The 17835-nt window shown below is 34.8% G+C and overlaps 1 protein-coding gene across 1 annotated transcript; it reads left to right on the top strand.

The window, feature by feature from the left end:
* Positions 1-509: 509 nt before the first annotated feature.
* LOC140817474 (structural maintenance of chromosomes flexible hinge domain-containing protein GMI1-like) lies at positions 510-15784 on the top strand. The gene is given in 39 exon segments (XM_073177180.1): positions 510-682; positions 1158-1556; positions 1645-1674; positions 1829-1915; positions 1991-2046; positions 2374-2454; positions 2954-3026; positions 3654-3709; positions 3826-3931; positions 4026-4085; positions 5359-5445; positions 5526-5579; positions 5966-6101; positions 6224-6285; positions 6418-6546; positions 6852-6942; positions 7062-7096; positions 8080-8155; positions 8301-8480; positions 8663-8821; positions 9008-9029; positions 9116-9227; positions 9318-9434; positions 9581-9892; positions 9989-10098; positions 10537-10708; positions 10787-10895; positions 11021-11035; positions 11038-11114; positions 11339-11461; positions 11911-11977; positions 12495-12580; positions 12742-13023; positions 13098-13397; positions 13521-13635; positions 14254-14443; positions 14524-14673; positions 14884-15201; positions 15293-15784. Coding segments are annotated over 38 exon segments (4887 nt in total). The 5' UTR covers positions 510-682; the 3' UTR covers positions 15546-15784.
* The last annotated feature ends 2051 nt before the right edge of the window (positions 15785-17835 follow it).

Below are 17835 nucleotides of genomic sequence, written 5' to 3'. Positions count from 1 at the left end.
CATTTCAAAAATACTGATCAAAATAAAACCAAAAAATAAATATTATTTATAATAAAATATTGTAAATTTATATAAACACATATTTCATAATTTTTTTTTTTATTATTATTATTTCCGGAAAACACAAAATTGATTTATTAAATCAATCAATCAATCAATCAATCAAAATGAAGGAGGCCAAAAGTGAAGGAGTGAGTCTCGTGCGAGACCGTTTCACGGATCTTAATCGGTTAGACGGGTCAACCCACCCATATTCACAATAAAAAATAATACTCTTAGCATAAAAAGTAATACTTTTTCGTGGATAACACAAATAAGAGATCCGTCTCACGAATACGATCCGTGAAACCATCTCACACAAATTTTTGTCTAAGTGAAATAAGCAAGCAAGCTTCAATAATTACAATCCATCAACAGAAAAGGGGCGCATTTCCATGCAAGCGCAAGTTAGCACTGCAGCGCCGCCACTGTTCAATTCTTTTCCTTTCTGTTATTTTTTGTTTACTGAACTTTATGCACCAGTATTTCTACTGGCTGTCTTTTGCGCTTCTGCCGTGTGAAACACACAGTTCCCAATCTTTTAAACCCTTCTGTTTTACTTCTGTTGAGAGGAATAATAGTTGATCAACGAAGGTGTAAGCAGCTAATCTCATTCCTGGAGCAACAACCAGACATCAGCCAGGTAAGGTAAGGAGCCTTGAAAGGGCAATAGTTAGGTCTTTTTTCCACAGGGCTGTCGACTCGAGATGCTTGCTTCTACCTGCTAACAAGACTCGCTTTTGTGGGGCCGTTTCGCCGTGGTGTTGTTTCCTGACTGCGGCTTGGTGCCCGGGGTCTCAAAGATTTTGGAGGAAACCATTTTTCAGTGAATGCGTGTTTGTGGGAGTTTATTTTTTTCGTTAGGTTTTACTTCATGTGTCCTTTTGTGTTTCTTTGTTTGTGTAAAGATCGGAGCTTTTTTGGTGTTTTTAACTATCTCCAGTGTTTTCTTGATTTCGTGCATGATCACGTCGATGCTGTGTTGTTATGTGCTTTATGATCACGATGATGCTGTGTAGTTATGCGCTTCTATGAAAGTAGTTTACAAGGATACTAAGCGGCAAGAAGTGATCAAGTATAGTTAATTAAGTATTTTACGTGATTTTTGCTTGATGCAGATGTTCTCAAAAACGCCTCCGGGCATTTCGGGCAAGAGGCCTAACGGAGAGCCTAGCATAGAAAGGCCTAGAAAGAGCCTATTTGGAGGTGTGAAGGTCGAAAGTGATGCCCTTGTTGCTAACAAAATTTTCTGGTTTCGCATCCTTTTACCGAATGGCACGACCCTTGAGCTCAAAATGACCGAGCTTCGTAGTCACATGCCCATTGAGGAGTTTATCGCTGCTGTCAAAAAAGAGTACTTTAATACAGTCCAACGAACAGGGTCTGGACAACCCGAGACAAGAATTAATTGGACGTATGGAGATTTGCATTTTACGGATGCAGATGGGAATAAGATAAGAACTGAAGTGAAGTTTCGTGATTTGCTGCCTAATAAGCGGCATATCCTCGCTCTTAATGTGAGATAATGTCTAGACAATCGATTATGAGTATATGTATATGTTATCATTGAACAAATTTATGATTTGTGTGTTCACCTTGATATAGGATGGTTCGGCTGAGCCTGAAGCATATGAGGTGTGTTACTCGGATTTCATTTTGAAGTTTTGGTATTTTATGATATAAGGATTGCTGAGTTTCCTAACCCAGGGCTATGGGGTATTTGGCTGTCGTGTTTCTTGATATATTCTTGGTAGTTTTCTTATTGGATTGTCTCCTTTTGGCTTTGTAGGATATGTGGGATCTCACCCCTGATACGGATTTATTAAAGGAGCTGCCTGATGAATATACATTTGAAACTGCCCTTGCTGACTTGATAGTAAGAATTTGATGTGATTGGCTTCTCTGTTTGATATCAATAGTTGGTTACCAAAGGTATTAATTTGTTGACTAGGATAATTCATTGCAAGCTGTGTGGTCAAATCAGAAAGAGGAGAAAAGATTAATAAGGTATGCAATTCGGTTTTCAGTTCTTATGCTTGAATCTAGATAATTGTTGGTTTGTCATCTTTGGGAAACAAAGCATAGGAAACATCAGGATTTCAAACTCGAAGTTGGAGAGAATCTTGCTCAAAGGATGCTAACTTACAAATTTTCATGAGGAAAAATCTCCATTCCCGAGCATAACAATTGAATGCACAAATAAAACTAAAGAACTGCTTACTTGTCTATTTTCTTGTTGTGCATCTCTTTAATGTTTTGGTGGGCTATTTTAGTTTAAATTCTTCATCTTCTCACATAACTCGATTCTCACAAATGTTCTTCTATTGTTTGCAGAGTGGAATTGCGTAAAAACAGAATTTCAATTTTCGACACAGGACCAGGAATGGATGGAGTGAATGAGAAAATTGTGAAGTGGTACAATTTTTTACATTCTTGGGACATGCAAATGTATCTGTTAAAATATTTGATTCATAACTTTTCTTGTAAGATTATCTAACCTAAATCGGTTCCTTTTCTCAAGTCCTTTGATGCTAAAAACATTTTTGGGTTCCACATGTGCGAGTCCATTCCTTGTCTTGATGCTTGTAAAGTTAGGTATGCTTATCTGTTGAGAGCTACCTCATCAACAATTCAATATTTTAGTTTAGACCTTTACTGCTTGTTTTTGGAAGTATTTTTTGGGTCAGATTTGTCGATATGGATAGCTTGATAAGTGTGATAATATGTTAGAGAGATCATTTTATTCCTTTTCTGTATGAAGTTAAATATGAGGTTCGATAGTTTTGCTCTATGCTTGTTCGATTTTGCATGTTATGTTATGTATTTTCTTTCAAGCTATCATCTTAAGCTTATCAGTTAAATTTTGATAGGTTTCTTTCCATCACCATTATCTCATGTTTTTTACATCATCTAGGGGAAAAATGGGAGCCTCCATGCACAGAGAAGAAAGGGAACGAGGCATTGGGGGAAAAGCTCCATATTTAATGGTGATAGTAACATGTGCACTATCTTATTGGTGCTTGTGAAAGATATTAATTACCTTGTGGTCATTTGTTAACTTAATATGGTCCTAATGTAGATGATTTTATTTTTCAGTTGCTACAGAGGTTAATATGTATGAGTCTTGACAAGCATGACATGATTTTTTATGTTAGGAGATATTTTAGAATTATGCTTAGGTTTCTATTTAAGCATTTTGTAAACCTCGTAGAAGTTCACCACATATGAGTACCCCTTTGGAAGATCTTCGGTACACCATTGAGAAAGTCTTTTAAATGCCTTTAACCCTTTCACCTTTACATCCTCCTCTCTGTGTGAACAGCTCAAACTTAATTCTTTGAAGTTCCCATGATGAAGACCTTTTACTCTCTTGATCCGACTTTAATGGATTATCCACTGAAAAGAAAGAATAAGAAATTTCAGTGAAGTTGCTTTGAATCAAAAAAGAATCTTGGGGGCTGACCTGAAATGGGAAGTACTTGAAAGGCTCAGATTTTGGTATAATCTGGAGAATTATTGTATAATTGTGCTGTAATATGTTATATTTTCAACTGGTAGATTTGCTCTTCTTTTTTGTAGTCCCTTGTTAATCTTTTTATCATGGTGAATTGCAGCCTTTTTTTGGAATGTTTGGCTATGGAGGACCTGTTGCCACAATGTTTTTAGGAAGGTATGAAATGCGAGGAATATACATATTGTATATGTACTTTAGAATATATATGTTAAATGATAAAGGGCACTACATAGGAGAAATAGCTTTATCTTATTTCTGCAACCAAAGTGTAGGCATGCGGTAGTCTCATCCAAGACCAAGACCTGTAATAAAGTTTTTACGCTGCACTTGGAAAGAGATGCATTAATAAGCCCTTCACGAACAGAAAACCGGTGGAAGGTAACTGACATATTTCTTTGATTTTGATTTCATTGATGGCTCTTCCTCCCCTTATAGCTGCTAAGTCAGAACCTTTTTCTGTCATTCTCTGAAGACAAAAGGAGGGATGAGAGATCCTCTTGATGATGAAATGGGTCATGGAAGCTTCACAAAGGTCTTTTGCTTCACAGTTTTTCCTTCATGGTTTACATATCTTCAATTCAACCATGTTATCATCTTTAAGTTTCAAATAATTTTTTCCTATTCAGTTCTCTGTACTGATTCATTCGTCAATAATTCAAGCACCTTTCTTTATAAATTTTTTTGCGTCGTGACTCTTGATTTCGTGGCTTCACCGAAAAAGAGTATGCCAATGTAGTTGTTTTTGAGCAATGCTTGGAAGACATTCATTGCTAATAAAGTTCTGATGGAGAGAGTTGCATTAAAATGAAATGCATTGCATGAACTGTAATGATCTCTTAAGCACATGACAGGCATGTACATCCATTCTACAACTTAGGTGAAGTCCATGCATGCAGTATGGGACATCGACTGTCTGGATTGTTCTATCTATCCGGGAACATGTAGAAAGAATGATTATAGGGGTATATCCTAGGTTTATTTACCTTTTACCTTCTTGGGTTTCTGAGGCAAAGTTAAAATTGAAGTTCTTGCTCATTTCCGTTGTCAGGATTGTCATTTTATACTAGAGAGTTCGCCACTGCATTTTGACGATACGGTCCTTTTTATCTAACATTGCTTCCAGGTTTTCCGCAATGCAGATTTTGTTAAAAAGCATGATATTTGAATAGTACAATATGAGAGTTGCTTAAGAAGACTATACTCAACTGGTTTCTGACTAAATGCTGATTGATTGAGTGGAATTTTATTACTGAAAGTTTACTTTGTTTTTTGTTCGATAATAATATTGTTGCTGCTAGTGCTGTCCCTTTTCTGTCTTTTGAAACCTCTTGCTGGCAATGAATAGCAGTTTGAAGTGTTAATTAACTATTACCAATTAAAAATCAGTGTTTATTTTCGTTATTCTCTTCCAATTTCTGAAGGTACATAGATTCTTGCGCGAGCTGAGTACATAATGTTGTATTTCTAATTTTGATTAACATTTCATCATTATTATTGCTGTAGTTTGTTCATGTTAGAAAGAAAATAATTGGATTGCTAACTAAATCTTAACCTATGTTCACAGACTTAAAAGGTTTTGTGATTTGTGATAATTTTGCTGTTATATCATAAATTTAAGCGCCTTATTAATCAAAGCTAAAGGAATAGAATATAAATTTTTATGGGCTTTATAGATCACAAACATATTCTACACGTCAAGAGGCAAATCACATGCATATTTCTTTGTTTTTTCCTTTCTTTCTGGGAATATTGGTTTCTGGTTTGCTACTTGGAATTATCGTTATCAATGTCTACTTTGTTAACAGGTTGAAATACTGGAGCCTAAAACAAGTACCCTGGACGTAAAAAAACTCCGGTGCAAATTGAAAGACATTTACTTCCCCTATATTCAGGTTTTTCTGCGCATTGTTATGCTCTTCTTTCTATTTCTGCCTTCAATGTTTTATCATTTCCTTGTCATTCTGTTGGGCAGTGTGACGAAATCGTCGAAATGTCAGGCAAGACAGATAGACCTATTGAATTTCAGGTGAGTTTGAGACTTTTATCAATCTTTTGGTGTTTTCCTTTGGCAATTCCCTATCCTGATGTTTCCTGTATCTTTATTGACTGCACCTACTGGTTAACTGTCTGATTTTCCATATAGCAAGATTAAGTAGAAATTAAATTTTCTGAATATAAACACCTTAGTCAGTCCGTGTCCTGGCTGTGTGGTTCAAATGTCAAGATGGATTCAGGAAATCTTCTATCGTCATAACAAATTTTGCAAAGGGAGTCCGGAAATAACATCGTGATACAGCTTAAATGTCTAGAAGATGTTCTCAAGTTTTCTTTGTATTCCTGGAATCACAATTCACAATTTTGCTCGAACAATGTTTCCCCCTGGTCTTTGGTAAAAAATTTCATAATGAGCAGGTCAATGGAGTTGATTTAACTGAAATAGAGGGAGGGGAAGTGGCCATAACGAATATGCATTCTTGCAACGGTCCGGAGTTCACTCTGCAACTTCACTTCAGCTACAGCGATGATGCTTCTTCACCGAGTTGTCAAAGTAAGCACGTGTTTTTGTGCCTTCGGTATAAGTGCGATAATCTTCATGTGATGGTATGAGTGCTCTGAACAGCACATCTCGTTTTGTATGACGGGCTCTTAAAAAATATTATTAATTTCCAGGAAAAAATGGATTTCTTGATGCAAATGCCCGATTGAGGTGTGTTTACTTTCCAGTAATTAAGGTATGACCAGCACTCCTGTCCAAATGTTCCTAGATATTGTTGCTCATTTGACCGTTTGCATGCATGTGCAGTGTGGGTGGAATTATGAATGCATGCTCTTTCCTAAACTAATCCACTTTTGGTTGATTTCAGGGAGAAGAAAGTATTACAAGAATAATTACAAAGTTAGAGGCTGATGGATTTGAAATAAGAGAGAGTTTTGAGAATTATAGCAGGGTTTCTGTCAGGCGCTTGGGTCGTCTCTTGCCAGATACTCGCTGGGTGAATCAATTCAACTTTCTTTTACGGTCTTTTATTTTATTCATTTAAATTGTTATAGCAACAACACATATTCGAAAATCTATAATCATAAGCATGGCTTATGTTTACACTATTATAACACCTTGCAACTTTTAGTGTATTTTCTGGAGTGTCATAATATACATGGCAAAATAATATGACTGGATCTGTATTGAGAGAAATATATAATTAAAAACATATAAATAAATGTAATGTAATCTTCGTATTCTTAGTTGATTTGAAACGCTTCTTTGTGTGAACCCTGGGATTCTGTTACTTTTCCACAGACTTGGCTTCCATTTATGGAACCAAAGGCAAAAAAAGGTGAGAAGGCCCAAAATCTGAAACGATGCCGCTACCGTGTCATATGTTTTATAGGTATTAATATTATTGTAAGAAACCACCCGGTCTTGGAAATAGGATATTTGATTTTTTTTTTTTTTGGGTTTTCGGCATGTATATGTATTTATCTTAGGAAAGTAATTTTATGGCTGCAGAGACGGATTCTGGTTTTAATCCAACACCAACCAAGGTACGAACTCAAGTATCATCTGTTGCATTTTAGATTGTTTAGAACAATGGAAACATCAATTTTTATTGTAATAATCTGACAAATTTATGAACATTTGATTATTAACATATTTCTTTATGCTCATTGAATTTTATTAAGGCAGCTCCAAAACCAAATTTTCAGTCTCAAAGTGGAATTTTTGGTGGATGATATGGCTGTGATGTTTCTGAAGATATAATCTCCATTACTTCTCATACATTAATAGATGTTTTGCATAACCAATAATGTTTTAATGCAAAAGTGTGAACTATGTAAACAAAAGGAATTTGTTCTCCTCTTGAGTGAAGGGGTTCTCGTATGTTCATTAAAATAAATGGAAAATTTGAAAGTAAATTGAAAATGAGAAAACATGTTGTATCCCCTTCACCTGATCATCCTAGTTTGTAGGCTTGCAAAGGGAGTCTTTGTCCAAGTAGCACGAGCAAGAAACTGTTAAAGGGAAAATATTTACTCATATATGTACGTATGTTATGCATTATATATGTCCATTCGTTACCAGTTTTTGAATGGTCGATCAAATGAAAAAGGTCTAAAATCTCAAATCCACTTTTAGTTAATGTCTCAATTCCTTGTTTAGATCATACAATTTGTGTTATATATATCGTCCATTTGTTATGGTTGCATTTGGAGTTTCTTTTGATAGTTGTTGCTGTTTAACCGAGTCTGCATTAATGATCTGTTAAACTTAAATATTTATATGAAATGTGTTGTTTAGATCATGACATAAATTGTGTTATATGTTGTCCATCTGTTTTTTTGGCACAATGAAGTTATTTTGATTGGTACTGTTGTTTAACTAAGTTTGTTTCGGTGTTTTATTTCTGTTAAACTGGGTGTTCTGTTAAAGTTAAATATTTTATATGTAAAAAATACGGCTCCTCGGCTCCTGCTAAAAAAAAAAGAATTATAAAAATTTGTACCTGACTGGTTTTTATGTTTTTCAGACAGATTTAGCCCACCATCACCCATACACCAATGCCTTGAAGAATTTTGGCATTGGGACCCCTGTAAATGGAAAAGGTAAAGTTGTCGGTTCTTCATATTCGAAAATGAAATTTGAACTTGCTCAAACTAATTGTTGAATTGAGTCTTATTATTGCTCTTTTAATTTTTTTTTGAAACAAATAAATTCTCTGAAATAAACATAATTTGTCATGTTATGTAGAGTTGCAAATTGAAATCTTGAGAGATGGAAAGAAGTTAACTCTCACAACACTGGAAAAACAGTACAGTGATTGGATTTCGGAAATGCATGATCTCTATGATGATGAAATTGAAAGTGGTCTGGATCAACCCACTATTCTTATTTCTCCAAAGAATAAAAAGCTTGGCATATCTTCGGATGGTAAGTTTGGCAAGAGTAAATCTAATGACACTTATGTTGCTTTTAACACACTTACATTGTTAGTAAATGATTTCTTCATTTTTGGTTACTATAAAAAATGTTTAGAATAATAAAATTGAAGATTACGACTTATTTTATCTTCAATGTGTATAATATACATGATGAGAGTTTGTACACTTTAGTTATTAGGGTTCATAAAGAGATTGAGAGAAAAAGGACATGCTGGAAGGCAGGTCAGAGGATGAAAATATTAAAGGGAGCATGCGCTGGATTCCATAAAAACAATGTATTTGCTACCCTAGAGTACATAATCCTTGAAGGGCTTCCAGGGGATCCTTGTGGTAAGTTCAGTGTTAATCAGGAGAGACTGTGACTAGTTTTTCTATTTGATAATGGTGATCTTCAAGGTGATCTAGTTGCCGATGTGCGCTATATTAATATGTTTCAAACCTTCAACCTCTGAGATTTTTGGTTTTGGTTTCAAATTTTTTTTATCATCTGATTGTTTTCTTCATACGTCAAATTAGGCGAGGCTCGACTGGTTTGCAGGTTGGTAGTTTATTGAATTTCTTATGAGACTTGGTTCATAGTTATGAACTAGTGACAGTTCTCCCTATAAAATTTTCCTCTGATAGGCCACTTGGTCTACCTGAAGCAAAAGGTTGTCGTTTACCAGACAATGGAAGCAATGTCCTAGACATTGGTGAGTCTCTATCGTTATCAATTAGTGTGATCGACTCTGAAAAGGTTAGCCACATGTATCTTAATATTGGTCATATTATGGTTTTACTCTTTATTTGTGTGTCAAGTTATTGACGCTTGTACCCATTGAAACAGTGCATAGCTGTCAATGATATTGAGTGGAATAGCCAACTTGAGAAACATAGACAGAAATTGCCTTCTGGCATTGATCTATTAAGTCTTGAAGAATGCCAAGAATTGGAAATTGAAGGGGTTAGTTGAAACCATTTTCTTCTCTACTTAAATTGTACCTATGCCACGGTGCCATTAAAAGGTTTTCACACTTAGGACCCAGCCTCAGAGAAACCCAACCATCTTTGTACGGCTTCTTTTTGGTTAACTATGTACTTCTTTTACAGGGATTCCCTACCAATATTATAGAAGCTGGAGATGCATTCCCTCAGAAAATTGTTGCTGTAGTGCGACCAAAGGCTTTTGATTCTGCCTCCAGTCCTAAAAGATCGGATCAAAAGTTCATTGTCAGAGAAAATTTTGAGATGATTCTAGAAGTCAACTTCAGAGTCGAAGAGAATGCCAGAAGTGATCATATTTATTCTGTGAGGATTGAACCCTCATCTCACAAGGGGTTACATGGCTTGTACATATTTCTTTTGAGTTCAAAAAAGGAAAAGTTTCAGAAAGCTGGCTACTACACATTCTTATTCTCACTGGTAATTGCTACAAGAAAGATTATGTTTTTCATTGAATAATAAAATGACGTGGAACCATTTGTGATGCACTTCTACTTTTGCGACTTCAATTATTAGGCTGATGTGAAGGATGTACATTTTAAAAAAGCAGTGCAAGTTCAGGCATTGGCTGAAATTGGCAGTTGGAGACTTGTGAATCATAATCAGAATTCCCAATGCACAATTAGGTAGGGCCCTTCAAATTTTCTGTTTGTGGTGATTCAATCATTCTTTTCCTTGATCATCATATGATCAGCCTTGTTTAGTAGAATGTAGAATATTATATATGAAAATTTTCAATTGTCTTCTCCTTTTGTTCAAGATTTTTTGGTAATTTGAGTGGATGTTTTCGACAAAAATTTTTAACAACATTTCGTCAATGATGATTAATACACAAGGATGCTCTTGATGCATATAAGTAAATCTTAAATGCTCTTGATGCATATAAGTAAATCTTAATGTTAAAATATGGTCTCCTTCCAATAATCATTTCTCATCAATCTTCTGTATAAATCTTTTTGTAGTTATTTCTGGAGAAAAATCCTGTAATTTGTCTGAAACTAAAAATGGCTCACGTTTTTTTCAGTCAAATTTTTCTGAGGTGAGTTTTGAATTTTGTCGGACAGGGTTGGTTGTCGCACCCCATCTATTTCCATAGCATGCTATGATCGATACAATAACAGGCTCCCTTTCACTAGCACCCCACGACCAACTATCAAACTCATTAAAGGCAGCCATGTTCTTGCTCAAGTACGTCACATGAAAGTAACAGCTGATAAGTCAGTCATGACAATTAAGGTAAAACTATAATTCTCCACTAAAATCTAAGTTCATTAACCACTGTGCAGTGCTTTACTTGTGCTTAAATTGTTGTAGGACATTGTTGTTGAATGCCATGATTTGGACAAGATTCGTCCAAAATATGAGGCTTACTTAAAAATAAGTTCTGTAGACAAAGCACTATCTGTCAATTGTCCTTGTCAAGGTTTTCTGACTTCCTCATGGTTTCTGCATCACATAAGTGATCTTTATATATATATATATATATATATATATATATATATATATATTTCCTATTGATTTCTCACTCGAACATCTTTTTATTGACAGTCCTTCCAGGTTCACCAAAAAAATAACTACTCGTCCACCAAAGTTAAGAAAACAATTGCTTCCAGGACAGATTATTGAGAAGCTGGTACTCGAAGTATGTTGATCCTCATTCCTCTTTTGTATGCCTTTTTTATTCAGTCAAGGGTAGATTTTTTCATAATGTTTGGCTTTTGGTGAATGATTATTGAGTAGTTGATGAGTATCCTCCTATTTGTATACAAAAACAAAGAATTATTTTCACCGGAAATCATGGAAATTTCGAAATGGAGTCGAACCTGAATTTTTGCATTCATAATGAGAACTTCACTCTTTATGCAGGTATTTGATGAATATGGCAACCACGTTGAAAAAGATGAGAATATTTTGTTGCGAGTTGATGGATTCTCATTTCTGGATGGCAGCAGTGCTGTCCGCAATGTGGTTACTGATTGTAACAAAATGGTCTGTTCACTTGTCTGGACAAGCATATTAGTATATTTTTTTAAGTACAATATAAACTTTGGTACTCTTTTCAAGTGCATAGTCAAAATAAAACTTTTGGCAGCAACTGGCAGTTAAAAAAGGTATATGTAAACTCGATGGAAAACCTAATGCTTTATGAGATTCATATAGAGTAGTAACAACATATCTGGCTACAAGGTTCACTTTATGCTTTACTTTGACCGACTTATCTTAAGCTTTATTTCATTGAATCAACCAAAAGACTTGGGAAAAAAACAAGATTGAATAAGTTGTTTGGTTTTTTTTTATATAGTCCTGAAACAGAAGCATGGATTATTATTTGCATATATTTATTTGTTTTTCTCTTGTTGCATCATTAAGCCTGCCTTCTTGGTTTTCTAATATATCAAGACATTTGTGTTCTTAACCTGAATTCTTTATGCTGGCAGGTAGATGCCAGGGGATATGTGGACCTGAGCGATGTTCTTAAAGTTTCCAAGGGATATGGCAAAGATGGTAATCAGCTTTATCCTCTTCTGTTCTTTCGCATTTGTGTTCTACATCTGCTAGTTTTAACTTGATAGTGTTCAAAATATCTCAGCCTGAACTTAATTTTTTCCATTTTCTACCTATGATAAATCTCCCGAGTTATCCTTACATTTGACTTTAATGTGGCAGCTATACGACTCATTGAAAATTTACTTTTTTACTTTTATTAACAAAAAACCTGTGTTCTGACATAAATTACTCGAATAATCCCTCACTAAAACTAAGCATGATTGAATGAATGCTATCAAAGGTGTTAGAATTAAGGAAAGTGGATGCTGCTGTGTATAAAACTCACGTGCTAGGATTCTGAAGCGAGCTTCCATTTTCCGATTCACCAACCATAAAGCTCTTTTGACAGGAAGTTTTATCATGTTATATCAGTTCTGGAAAATTATTTGAATGAATTTTTCTACTTGCTTATAATTCTTCATGCGAGCACTCTTATTCTAGAACTAGAATTTAAGGTTATATGTTCTTATTACAGTATCTCTCTCTGTGATATCCAAAGACAAAGTTATATTCAAAATGGAGTTTCAAACTGAAAGAAGAGAACTTCGGACAGATTCAAAGGTTTGAAACCATTTCCATTGCAACCTCCTGACACCAATGACGGGGAGATGAGAAACTTTTTAATGATGAAAACTCCCGATGTTTTATTTGAGTTTCCTGTCGGTTTGCTACATTCTACTATTTTTTTAACCTTTCTACAATGTTATGTATCTTGGAAACAGATTTTCAAGTACTGTGAAGCAGGTTCTGAATTGGAAAATTTAGTGTTTGAAATTGTCGATGCTGATGGTGTTGTGGATGAAAATATAAATGATAATGAGAAACATGGGCAAATTCATACTCTTATTTTAAAGTCGGATTCAATGGATATGGATGATTTTGTGCGATATAGCTTCTCCCGTGGACGCAGTACTGTTCGCTCTATTCATCTTCCTCAGAGAGAAGGGATTTTCACACTTACAGCTTTTCACTCCCATTATCCAGATCTCAAAGTGGATATAGAGGTTTTGACAGTTCCATCAATACTTCTAGTTCAGTTTGTTATGGCACACTTGCAAAAGTTAATTCTTGTATGTAGGTTCATGTTCAAAATGATCGGGGAGAGAATCTTGAATTAGCGGATAATGAAGATTACAGGGATCCTCAAATTTTTCCCAAAGCTTCTTTCAGAAATGCACTGCCACTCCCTCGGACACCTGTCCTCGATGTTCCAGATATCGAGCCTGTTAACGTTTCTCCACAATGTTTGAAGGAAAATATATTACATTCGGATTATTCAAGTTGTTTAAAGAATCCAAAACTGGAGCATCAGAATGCCCAGAACGAAAATTCTGGGGATAAAGGCAATTTTGCTGGGAACTCATTGATTTGCTTAAAGGTAAATTTGTATTTGCTGATATTTGGTTTTCTGTCTGAAGTTGCTAGCATAAGTTGATTTTTCATGATAATATTGTGCCTATATCCTGCATTTTCTACATCTTAGAAAAGTTTTATGCTCTAGGAGCTTGAGGATGATCTTGCTAAATGTGGGTTGACAATTGGAAATCATGAAAGTGATTTAAAGATGCTAAAACAGAAGCAGTCAACACTTCAGCAACATATATCAGATCTCCAAGGTGCTCACTTTTTTTTTTTTGTTTATTTGATACAAGCTTTTTTTTGTTGGGCCACTACAGGACTACATATGCATGAGATGGCGGTAGCAGAGATGTATATGTTAAGATGAATGTAGAATTAGGAATGAAAGGATTATGAGCTATGAGGGTAAGATTAAGGAGATACGTCTAACATGGTTTGATGATGTGAATAGGAGATCAAACACGACCCCAATCCGACATTTCTTAAATTGACAGGTTAATGGAAGGAGTAGAATGAGGGATAGACTTCTGTAAACTTGGATAAAGGTGATTATCATCTTAGATTTTGGTCTAAGAGATGTCAGGTTAGAAAATCGCTTAGTTTGGAGAACTAACATCTATGTAGTTAACCTCGTAATTGGTGAGAATGTGCTATGATGATTATTTGATTCCAGCTTTTTCTTTTGTCCATAAAAATTTCTTCATTTGGAGCAATTATCTCCATAGCACGGTTAATAAATCGGCATCACCAGCTCAGTTATTTGTGACACCTATCAGTCATACTTAATAAAGGTTATGGAAATAGCAGCTTGTTCTTCATGAAGTCTTCTAGTTTAATTACATTCTTGATAATCAAGGACTCAGACTCCTTTTCAGCTCTTGTAATAGAACTTGATGCGCCGAGCACATTTGGAAAAGAGTGCATTGAGCAGAAAATTGAAAGCAGAGGTGATTCTGCATCGGCTTTTGTTTGCAAGTTAAGAAAACTAGCATTGGAAGATAGGCCAAAGGGCGTACTTGGTGTCGTAGCTCTTCTTGGATCAGTACAGACCATTGAGCTTAGCAGGTTAGGTTAATTCTTGTTTCTCTGAACTTAGAGTTGGTGAATTCATGGTAAAGTTGAGCTGTATTTTTTGGTCGGTGTAGGATGTTGGCACAATATCTCGGTGAGGATCAAATGCTCGCAATTGTGTGTGAGAACTATGCAGCTGCTGAATCCTTTGATACTCGTTTCTCTAGTAAATTTGGACAATCTTCAAGTGGAAGATATCTTACTTTGTGCCTAGAGGATACAAGGTATCAGAATCAGCACAATTGATTAATGCATCATAGTAACAATTTTAAAATTTGTCATCGCATTCTCCAAGACTTGATCTAAATAAAGGCACAATGGTAGGTGTCCTGGATAACAAAGATTGTCCTTACACTTCGTTAATATATCTACTTCTAATTAATACTAACTTGGTTAATATCTCTGCTTCCAAAATTCAATGATGACGATTTCAGGACAAATGGCAACGAGTTGGAAAGTGATTCCCAAAATCTGGACTCCTTGCAGGGGCCTACCTTGCCAAATGGCAGTACCCCCCACGGATTTCTTGGATATGCCGTTCGCTTGGTAAACATGGAAGCAGTCCATTCACACGGGATAAGGAAAAATGATCTTAGTACCCAACACACGTTATTGTGCTGCCTCTTTGGGGAGCTTCAAGTGTATGAGAACAAGCAGTGTATGAAAATGGCACGTGCCTGCATTAGGGATGGAGCCATATCTTTAGATGGTGGCATCATGAAACGAAACGGACTAATATCCTTTGGCAACTGGTAAATATATACACAACAACCTGTTTTCTTTTTGTATGTCAAGCTTCAGAAATTCTCAAACATTATCTTAATTTTCTACTTTTAAAATCAGGGAGCAAGTTACACCTGATGTCATATTTCCAGTTGTGAACAAGATGCCCGTTTCGCCTACGAGGTTAAAAGCTTCGAAATGCATGGTGGAGAGGGAGTCGGAGCTAGCAGAGGTAACCCGTGAGATAGATGAGAAGAACACATTGTATAAAATAGATATGGAAATTTTCCAACGTTCACGCAACAGGTATAACCTTTACTTATCTCGAATGGAATCGGTTTCTCAAAACAGTTGTATGCCTATTTTGGAATGAAAGGAAGTTACCTAGGAATGGATCGAAACTCTGAAGGATGCCTGGGATGCATAGCTTGTTGGTAGTGTAGCTTTGGTGAAGAAAACAGTTGTCTTGTTCTCCAGTGTTCTGTATTTACAACGTAATTAATTTAAAAGTTAGATTAATGTAAATATCTGATCATTGTTTTGTTTTATAAAGTTGGGGATTATATCCAAAATTAAAATCCAGTGTTCTGTATTATAATTTGTATATCAAAAAGAATGATCCAACAATGGATTCGGAAATTTATATTTGATTTTTAATTTATCCAAACTTAATTTCTAAGTTTTCCCAAAAGAAAATATTGTGCTAAGGATTTATTCATTTTTAAACTTAATAAAATGATACTGAATACGAAAAAATAATCGAATGTTACTTAATGTCGTCAAATATAAAAAACAGTTTGAACACTTCTCGGATTTTTTCTGGTTGGTTGAGGGTCTTTCAAACAATTCAAAATTTACCGTTGATGGTGTTGTGTAATTTTAGATCTCAAACGTCACTATTTATAAAAAAAAATTAATATAATCATCGAGTAAAGATTAAATCTAAATTGTGGCTTATCATAATATTTCAAAATATTATGACCTTGTAAAAATAAAATTATCAAAATATAATTTTACACATCTAACTAAATATTTACAATTTATGACAAGCAGATAAGATAAAATTTATGCATGATTAAATCTATAAATTATCATCATATGGGCAACTTAACCTAAGATTAGATATTATTAGCAAATCTTTCCAACATTCTCTCACTTGGGTCGTACACATCTCATCATTATCAAATGAGTAAACAAAATACACAAATCATGATGATAAGTCTCCTAAAGACGAATATTATCTTTCATGTAATATGTTTTTCAAACTGAAATAACTTAATGAATAAATAATATGTTTATTCAATATTCAAATTTATTAATATTTCTCAAATCAATGAATGTGTACTCAAATAAAAAATATGAGAAAAATATCATAACAAAGTTTTATTAATAATTGAATTTGTACTTATAACAAAATTATATAGAGGAATCAAGTCCCATACTTTCTACATAATCTTAAATTTATGCGATGGCATGTGTTTGGTCAAAAGATTAGCAATCATTAAATCCGTAATAATGTGTTCGAAAACCATTGTATTATCTTTAACATGTTCTCTTGTGGCTAGATATTTAAAATCAATGTGTTTATTTCGCCTTTTTCTTTCGTTATCCTTAATCATAAAAACAGTAGTTGAATTGTCACAAAATAGTATCAATGACTTAGAAATAGAATCCATGATTTTCTCTAAGCACTGAAATGAAACTCTCCATCCAAACACTATGTGAGTTGTTCTCAAAACAAGATACGAACTCAACCTCCATAGCAGAAGTAGCGGTCAAACTCTGCTTTGCGTTTCTCCAAGATACAACTACACTAGCTACCAAGGAAATATATCATGAAGTGGATTTTCTTGAATCAATTTAGCCGGCATACTCTTAATCAGAGTAATCAATCACTTCCAAATTCTTAGTTCGTCTGAATATAAGCATATAGTCCTTGGTCCCTTGAAGGTACCTCGTCATTTTCTTTGTAGCTTTCCATTGGTTCATACTCAGATAACTATGATAAATTCCCAATATTCCAACTATATATGTTATGTCAAGTCTAGTGCGAACCTGAGATATACTCTATGCACCTAGATGCCAATGACATAATGTGCGTCACATATATCCTTCATATTAAAGTTTTTATATAGGCATTGTTTTACCTTAAATAACAATCTTTCATCATTGATTGCAAATAATATATCACCCACATATAGGATAAGGAAATAAATCTTACTCTCACCGACCTACTGGTATATACATTGATCCATGATGTTCTCTACGAAACCAAATGAAGAGATAACATCGTGAAATTTTAGATACCACTAACGAGATGCTTGTTTCAATCCATTTATAGATTTCTTAAGCTTGCACACCAATTGATCACTATCACTAGAAGAAAACCTTTCTGATTGTTTTATATAAACCTCTTCCTCTATATCATAATCGAAAAACGTTGTTTTCACTTCCGTTTGTTGCAACTCGAGGTCAAAATGTGTAACTAATGTCATAATTATTCGAAGAGAAAATTTCTTAGAAACAAGAGAAAAAGTCTCCTTATAGTCGCTTTCTTCCCTTCGAGTGAATCTCTTGACAACGAGTCTTGCTTTATATATTTCATTGTTGCCCATTATGTCTTTCTTTGCTTGGGACCCACTTACATCTAATGGTCCTTGCAC

The sequence above is a fragment of the Primulina eburnea genome, chromosome 16 (genome assembly GCF_022965805.1).
Source record: "Primulina eburnea isolate SZY01 chromosome 16, ASM2296580v1, whole genome shotgun sequence".
NCBI classification, from domain to species: Eukaryota; Viridiplantae; Streptophyta; class Magnoliopsida; order Lamiales; family Gesneriaceae; genus Primulina; species Primulina eburnea.
The sequence above is the reverse complement of the archived record's forward strand: the minus strand, read 5'-3'. Positions and strand labels throughout refer to the sequence as shown.